General features: G+C 52.5%; 1 protein-coding gene across 1 annotated transcript; it reads left to right on the forward strand.

Annotated features, from left to right (window-relative positions):
- Window positions 1–6,175: 6,175 nt before the first annotated feature.
- NKX2-2 (NK2 homeobox 2) lies at window positions 6,176–8,120 on the forward strand. The gene is made up of 2 exons (XM_090031556.1): window positions 6,176–6,434; window positions 7,548–8,120. The coding sequence occupies exons 1-2, from the start codon at window positions 6,176–6,178 to the stop codon at window positions 8,105–8,107; spliced, it is 819 nt and encodes a 272-aa protein (XP_089887682.1). The 3' UTR covers window positions 8,108–8,120.
- Window positions 8,121–8,577: the final 457 nt, after the last annotated feature.

Genomic DNA, 8,577 nt, shown 5'->3' on the forward strand with positions numbered 1-8,577 from the left:
GGGGCAGGTAGCAGAAAATGTGTGTATGTGTACAAGTAGACGTGTACAAGTATTGACGTGCAGTATACATTAAATACAGACAAGTCGGTACACAAATGCATGCAGTGAGTTTCGCTCAGTAATGTACCTATTCTTATGCTTGCAAATATGTGTAGGGTGTACATGCAGCGGTGGTGTTTGAATCTATCCAAATACATGCGGGGTGCACGTGTGGAATGTGCCCTATGGGGACACACACGCATAGGTCTGGGGGACTGGGACTTGACACCTCCGTGTGCATCCAGAGGTACGGCGGGGGTGGGGGGCGTGCATCTGCGAGGCACGAGTACATGTGGGTGTACACGCGTGTAGGCGTGCCCTCTTCCAGCGGCAGCGGCTCCGTGGCAGGCTGCTGAGGGCCGATCCGTATCTCGCAGCCCCCGTGCACACGCGATGTCACTCCCGATCGCTCGGGTGTGTGATGCGGAGCGGGGGAAGAGCCCTCCTGCCCCAGGGCCGATCGGAGTCGGGCTGTCCTGCCAGGGGGTGGGGGTGCTCCAGAGGGACCGCACTGCAGAAATGATTGCAGGACCCAAACTCCTTGTGTTTGAGCTACCTGTGAAAGTAAACAGGTAAACACTTCCCCGGTCCTGGAGGGCACTTGTATTGAAGTACAGCCACTTATCCTGTGTACACGCACCTCTCTCTCCTCTGCAGCCTCTTGTTCCGCTGTTCAAACAGCCCCTCAGCCCGGAGCTTAAGTTCAGCGGGATCCGTCTGGAGCAGCATTCCCGCATTTTTAAACAGCGGGGTCAGCTCTCCCGTCCCTACCCCCACCCCCTGCTCCCAAGGCAGTGGGAGGCTTTGCTCCTAGAGAAACCAGCCGCGGCTTGGGGAGGTCTGGGAGTTGCGGAGCCTGGAGTGGCGTGTACCTAAGGGAGAAGAGGAAGTATACTCGCGGGGACAGCTCACAGATCAGATTCATCTCGTGGAGAATAAGATGAGAAACTCTGCGGGCGGCCAACAAGGAGGTGGCTGGAAATCTCCCCGCAAAGCTCTGTGGCGCCGGGTCCCCCTGCTCCTAATCACTTCGCCTGGAAAAAAAAAAAAAGACCCAAAGAAAGAAGGAAAATATTTGGGAGGGAGGGGAGTTGCTTAAGCGCAACCCTCCGCTTTGGAAAGTGTTGGAGCCTCACCCACAGCCAGTTGCCTCCCTCCTGCCCCCAAATTTCGTCCAAGCCCCTCTCCCAGTGGGATCTCTCCTCCTCGGCTCCGAGAAGACAAGGGGGCCGTTTAAATGATAATAATAATTTTTAAAAACCCAAGTCAGAGACTAGGAGTGGTGGTGGTTAGTGGGGTAAAAATCAAGCAAGACGTGAAAGGCTGGAAGGATCTTTAACACGGGGCAGCCTGCGTACCCTTTTAAAAGGCTAGCACGAGATGCGAACACTGTGGCTTTTGGGTTTTTTTCCTTTTTTTTTTCTCCTGCTCCCCTGACAATCTTAAAATACCGTGTAAATCGGAGGTGGGAAAAGCTCGCTTTAAATCAACCCTCTGTAAAAAATCCTTCCACTGATCTAACACTAAGCTGCGACTGCCCATGCACCGGATCAGGCGCAGAGAGAAGGGGCTGTTTCATCACCTGTCTTACTGCATCTCCTGCAGCAGGGACCCCTCTGCCCTTGGCCTCTGGGGTGCACACCTGCTTAGATCAGAGGAGTTTCACACCATCCCACCTACAAACGGGGGCGGGAGGAGGGGTGGCGAGTGATCTCCTTTGCAGTGAGCATGGATGTCTCAGGAAAGGCCCAGATGCTTTCTCTGATTTCTAGGAGCGTGTTCCCACTCCAAAAAATTGTTCTCCTGGAGATGGGCCGGCCTTGCTTTTCAGTTGCAAATGACCGCGCCACACACACTGGGTCTGAACGCAGCCAGATATGAGCGTGTGCTTAAAAGTAGCCCAGCTCCTAACCCAGAACTGGCACCCGGGGAAGAGAGTGGGTGTATGGACTGGAGGCAAGCGCAGATTAACCCCAGCTCATTCCATTTCCCTTAGATCATGAAAATGACCTTGCTAAACAATGTGCGTGTCGGGGCTGGGGGGAGGGACTGGGGGGTTCATTTTACTAATAGTTGTGAGAATTTCAGGCGACACGTGAGGCTGGGTTGGTGACTTAGGAGCAAGGTTTCAGAAGGAGGGGGGGTTGGTGGGGGAGGAGGTAGGAGTGTGAGAGACAAGAGTGGTTCAACATTATGACTTATTGCAGGTCTTTGTGTACAAAGGAGAATAGCTGGTCACAGTCCAACTGTGTTGTTTAGCCGGTGTGTGCTTCTCAATGGACCATTGTCATCCTACTCCAACTGCAGCGTGATTAATGACCCTGGAGCTCTGGTTTTCCCTTAGGAAAATATTTACCTATCAGGTGGTCTGGGAGAGAGCACAGCCAACAGGTTCATCGCACTTGTGTATGTGTGAGAGAGAGAGTGACTGTGTGCGTGAGAGATGCAGTCCATTCCCTATTGATAACACCCCATAACTCACTTTCACTCCTGCTTTGTCTAATTAGGGCCCTTCATTTAGGTGCACTTGGCTCCCTGACACCTTGCCAATCAGCCCCCCCGGGAAGCTGTCCCCCCAGCGGCCTATGAAAGATGTCTCCAGGTGGCATCTTTTTTTTTTTTTGTCGTCGTTCTTCTTCTTGTTGCTCCCTGCCTGCATGTAAAAAACCAACGCCTGGCACAGGATTGTCCTGCAAGGTGGCCGAGGACAGTCTAAGCTGGTCTTTGCTCGCAGATCGCGATCTCCGCCCCCCCTTAAAACTTCTTTCTCCTCGCCCAGTTTTGCCGGGACTGGTGTGGCGGGGCGATCATTTTCCACCCACCCATCCAGCCAACACCCAGCCTGGGCGTGCGAGCCTTGGCATCTCCTCTTGGCTGCTCCTCCTGGGATACAATCACAGGTCTTTGGGTGCATGCCGCCCCTGTTATGTTGCTCCTTAACTAAAGCATTCCGTCTCCCCAGGGCTCCTTCCCTCACTTGGTCCCATGTGCGTCCTCCCGGCGCAAGGGAAACAGGCGAATAAATAAATAACTGAAGGCAATAACTGGCCGGGCGGGGAGGCCGGGATTCGATCATTTTTGTTCAAAATTAAAAGAAAAAAAAAACCCGGAGTGAAAAGGGAAAGAAGAGTCAGGGAGCATCGACATGAAGGAGTTTCCTTAATATTGTGGTGGGGTTCAGAAATGAATGAAGAGATAGTCCATTGAAAGCAGTTGAATGCCATGACAACTAGGAACAACCTCAGATTTATTCCAAACAGTTAGAACACATTGAAAGAGGGCGTCAATCATGTATTATTTCGCCACTGAAATAAATGCAAAAACTGAGCTAGGACAAAAGCTTCCAACAGAAGCCGGACATTTGTCTACATTTCGTCCATTGTTCGCAGCTTAGCAATCGGTTTGTATTTGTGTTTGCCCCGGCCCGACCACCCATGATGCGCTCAGGGACTTGCTAAAACCCTCCAGCATTGTCACCCACATCACATACGAGATGGGAGGCAGAGGTGGAGGGGGCTGGGTGGGGGGGCGCGGATGGACCGGCAAAAATAAACTGATCAACAAGAATACAGGGCTCGAAAGGAGCCTTCCTCCAGCATCGGCCTCTCCGGTCTTGGGAAAGAAAAGCAGAAATGCAGGGGGTCCCCAAAAATGGGGTTGGAGAGGGCCACCCCGCCCCCCAGTCCTGTATTTCCCTTGGCAGAAAATAGAAGCAGGGCTCATCCAGAATCACTCTGTCCAGTTGCATTTAGTTTTGAATGTAGCCAAGTCCTATCCTCCACACACACACACACAACCCCACCCAACTATTTCAGGAGATAAACAATGCCCTGAGTTGTAGAAAGTCTCATCCCATGGAGGTGGGCCGGGGGCAGTTAGTAGGTCAAGAAAGAGAATGGGAGACTGCTACTGGGTTGGGCTCCCCTCCGCGCTCAACCCAGCGCGCCGCGGAGCAGGCGACAGCGAAGGGGGAAAAGTTGGTGGCAAGACACAGTGGCTGGGAAATCATCTCCTCTGCCCCGTGTCCCCCGCGGACTCCGAGCTCTGCTCGCCACATTTCAGCTGGCTGCAATGGAGCTGGGGGAGAGGCAGAGACAGAGAGAAGCGATCGCAGTCTCGCAGCAGGCAGGGAAGTGTGAGACAGCCGAGCTGCCTGGTCAGGGCTGCAATTTTTAAAGGAGGATTTCCCGCCCCCCATAAGTTTCAAGTTCAGGAGGCTGCCACTCGTACGCCAAAACGTGGGTGGCGTGTACCGATGTGTGCTTGTATATGTAGGGACACCTGAGCATGTGACACTTCTTATGCCAAATGTGTTTGGTGTGTGCACTTATGTATGCTGATAGCGGGGTGTGCTATTATCCTGATGCTAAATAATACGTTGTGTGTGCACCCATCTATGTTTGTACAGCTCTAGTTACCTGAGTGTGCTCGTATTCGTGCACCAGATAATATGTGAGCGTGCGTGGGTACACACGTGTGCTCGTAGATCTGTAATGTTGCTCCTGTTCTTATGCCCAGAAATGTGCGTTTCGCCCGCGTGTGCGCATATGTGTGCGTGCATATCTGTAGACGTGCTGCTCCTCTTTTGGCCAGCTCATGCGTGCGTTTGGTGGGTGCACAAATGTGTCCTTGCACACCACCCTGGGTTGTTGTCCTGATGGCAAACCATGTGCGTGCAGGCGGCGTTCGCGTGTGAGCGGGTATACCTGGGTGCTTGTGAGAGCGCTCACCTAATAAAATGGCTTGCTAAAAGCAAAAAACACATCGACCCCCCGAATTTACAGCCTCGGTGAAAAATCCGGAAGATGCTCCTGTGCCGGAGTCCGCTGCTCAAGCCTGGCTACCCGAGCAAATTAACCACTTGATCTTATTTAGGGAAGGAGAAGGAGAGAGAGAGAGAAGGAAAGAAAGAAATCCTTTGCAAATAAAGCACAACCCTCCCCCCCAGTCTCCCCGGTCGATGTGGGTGCTGAATGATCCCGTGCATTGCCAGTTTGGTTGATTTCGAAGCAAACTAGAATCAATTACTTGCTGTTTAATTTCTAGTACTTATCCTTAAGCTTCAACCAAAATATTGACCTAGGAGGTTTACATAAGTTGGTCTCTTGCCATCTGAGCAGCATCTCGCTTAGGTAACGACTAGTCATTTGAATAGCTCTCCTTGGGAAATAGGGAGGCGAGTCCGCTTTCGGGCTTGCTGCGAAGCGAGTTTCGCATCAGGGCAGGGTGAGACGAGGCTGGTACATTCGTGTGAGCGTGTGCACGATTATGAGTATTCGTATTTATTTATTTGTGTGGTTGCTGTTTTGGTTTGTTTGGGTTGTTTTCTTCCTCCCTTTTTTTGTGCTTTTTGGAGGCAATTTGTTAAACCGCGCAGACTTTGGAGTGTGCAGCAGGACGAGGCTGCTTGGAGCTCCTTTGTATGTAAATACGGCCTGAAAAGGCCCTCCCCATCTTGGTAATTAATTGACACGTTATACCACTCATCATGTGCTACAGCACCAATGGCAGAGTCTCCGAGAGTCCTCCCCAAACCCGCAATTTCACATCTGCAAACACTGTCTTCATCCACTTGACTCCTAAGACCCGCCCACACGTGGCCAACCTTTTGCGTTTTTAATGTATTTTTTTTTCCTCCTCTCTGCAGGTTCATGTGTCGGGACCAACCTTATATGGACTGCTCACTCCAGCAATGGCTTATTTTTTGCAAGCAGCAGGCAATCGCTCAGTGTGCTTAAACGAGACCCCGAAGTAAAGGCACTTGGGCAATTTTTCTTTCTTTTTTTTCCCCTGGAGTTACAAACTATTGCACCAACCAGCTGTCAGTCGGGCTCCTATGATTTTCCTCCAGAGCAGAGCAAGCCTGTAAAAAATATATAGAGCCCGCTAGCTAGATCTCCATCTAACCCACTCCTAGCTGTGTGACGGCGGGTACTTTTTTTTTTATCGCAGTCTCTCCTGGCACACACACACACACACACACACACATACACGCGCGCACCCCTCCCTCCTGGCTGGTGTGGGTGTGCAGGGCGGTGCGTGGGGTTTGGGGATTTTTTTTTTTTGCGTGGGGGGGTGTGTGCGTGAAGCAGGAGGATTGACAAACTGGTGCTTCAACTTTCCTCGGGGCCAGAATATGTCTCTGACCAACACAAAGACCGGGTTTTCTGTAAAGGACATTTTGGATCTCCCCGACACCAACGATGAAGAGGGATCCATCGCGGAAGGAGCCGAGGAGGAGAACGAGGGCTCTGAGCCCCCCAAGAAAACAGGAGTTTTGGGGCAAAGCCCCCTGGACGCTGTGCAGTCGCTGCCTCTGAAGAACCCTTTCTATGATAATAGCGATAATCCCTACACGCGCTGGCTCGCGAGCACCGAGAGCATCCAGTACTCCTGTAAGTAGTGCAACTTCCAGCCGTCACCCGCCGCCGCCCGGCTCCTCGGCTCCGGGGCAAGGAGCCGCTCTCCCGTCCGGATGGGGGCTGCGGGCTTCGCCTGCCCCCCGGCTCTTGATTTTTGACACGGGCGGGCTTAAGTAAAGTCAGCCGCAGGGAGGCACTGGGGGAGGTTTTCTTGGATCTGGGTTCCGATCGCCCTGCTTAAGGCTTGGGAAGTCTCCTGCTTCCCCCAAGATTTTTTGTTTTTCTCTTGAGAGAGAGGGAGAGGGAGCTGGAAAGAAAGAAGGAACGAAAGCCCAGCCTGAAAAAAAAAAAACATTACAAAAGTCTCATTCCGAGGTCTAAAAAAGAGCCCCGGGGCAAGTTTTTACTAATAAACAGAGCCAGCCTTGTGTGGCAGTGTTGGACAGTTCAGAAATGTCTCAATGGTGGGGCGGCTGGGGGGAGGATCAATGAACGGCTTGTTGAATTATCCTTTAAAAAACAATCCACGTAGCCCCCCAAAGCGACTCGCTGGAAGAGACAGTCCTGAGCCCTGTAGCTGGGGAAAGAGGTGTAAGAAAGAGCGACATCTCTCTCTCTGTCTCTCTCTATATATATACATATAGATATGCATGTGTGTATATCTGTATCTATCTATACCTATAGCTACATATAGATACCCACACATATGTATGTATGTATGTATTTGGATGGATGGAGGAATGGAGGTAGGAGGGAGGAACGGATGGCTATGACTTTTATATAGATATCTAGATATGTATGTATGCATATGTATTATAGATATATGTATATATATCTGTATATAGATCTCTATAGATCTGTGTGTGCGCGCGTGCAGATATATATGTGAGACCCTTATGTACACGTGGGTGCAGGGCTGGGGAGCCCCCCAACCCACACACACGTGGGCGCGCCTCCCCGCGCAGCCCCCCCGGCCATGCCCAGGGCGCGTGTGCATGGCAGTGCCTCCGGAGCGGGTCCCCGCGCCGTGCCCGGGCGAGGCGGCCCGTGCCCCGCGCACAGGCGCTGCCAGGGGGGCGGGTGCTGCCCGGGGCAGAGCAGGAGGCAGCCCCGCGCTGACCCCCTGCCCCTGTGGCCTCTCCGCAGTGCACGGGCTGGCGGGCGGCACCGCGCCGCAGGACGCGGCCGCCAAGTCCCCCGAGCCGTCGGCCGACGAGTCCCCGGACAACGAGAAGGAGGCGGCGGGCGGCGCGGACGCGGGCAAGAAGAGGAAGCGGCGGGTGCTGTTCTCCAAGGCGCAGACCTACGAGCTGGAGCGGCGGTTCCGGCAGCAGCGGTACCTGTCGGCGCCCGAGCGGGAGCACCTGGCCTCGCTCATCCGCCTCACGCCCACGCAGGTGAAGATCTGGTTCCAGAACCACCGCTACAAGATGAAGCGGGCCCGGGCCGAGAAAGGTATGGAAGTGACTCCTCTCCCCTCCCCGCGCCGGGTCGCCGTGCCGGTGCTAGTCAGGGACGGCAAGCCCTGCCACACGCTCAAAGCTCAGGACTTGGCTGCCGCCACTTTCCAGGCGGGGATCCCCTTCTCCGCCTATAGCGCCCAGTCTCTACAGCACATGCAATATAACGCCCAGTACAGCTCCGCCAGCAACCCCCAGTACCCCACAGCGCATCACTTGGTGCAAGCCCAACAATGGACTTGGTGAGCCTGCGAGGGAGAGAGAGAGACTGGTGTTTCACACGCGAAACTATCGAGGGGACACTCTTAATATTATTATTATTATTATAATTATTATTATTATGGACTTTGGTTGTTTCCCCCCGCTCCTAATTTTCTTGGGTTTTTTTTTTGTTTGTTTGTTTGTTTGTTTTGTTTTGTTTCCCTCCCTCCACATATCTATTTTTGGGGGTCCGGTTTCATTCCTTCTATATATATATAGATATATATATATATATTATTTTTTTCTGGGTGTTTTTTGTGCGCCATGTTTACAGAGATTTTTGCGCCATCCCAAATGGTTCTGTCTACCTACGGCTCCAATAAAACCAACACACACACACACACACACACACACACACACACACAAAATGATCATGATACCCACGGATGCTCTTGTGATTTTGTAAAGTACGTTTGTGTGCTGTAGCGCTGTTGTCAGTCCTCTCTAGAGCAAGC

Source organism: Crocodylus siamensis, chromosome 1 (genome assembly GCF_052110815.1).
Source record: "Crocodylus siamensis isolate JL-2025a chromosome 1, ASM5211081v1, whole genome shotgun sequence".
NCBI classification, from domain to species: domain Eukaryota; kingdom Metazoa; phylum Chordata; order Crocodylia; family Crocodylidae; genus Crocodylus; species Crocodylus siamensis.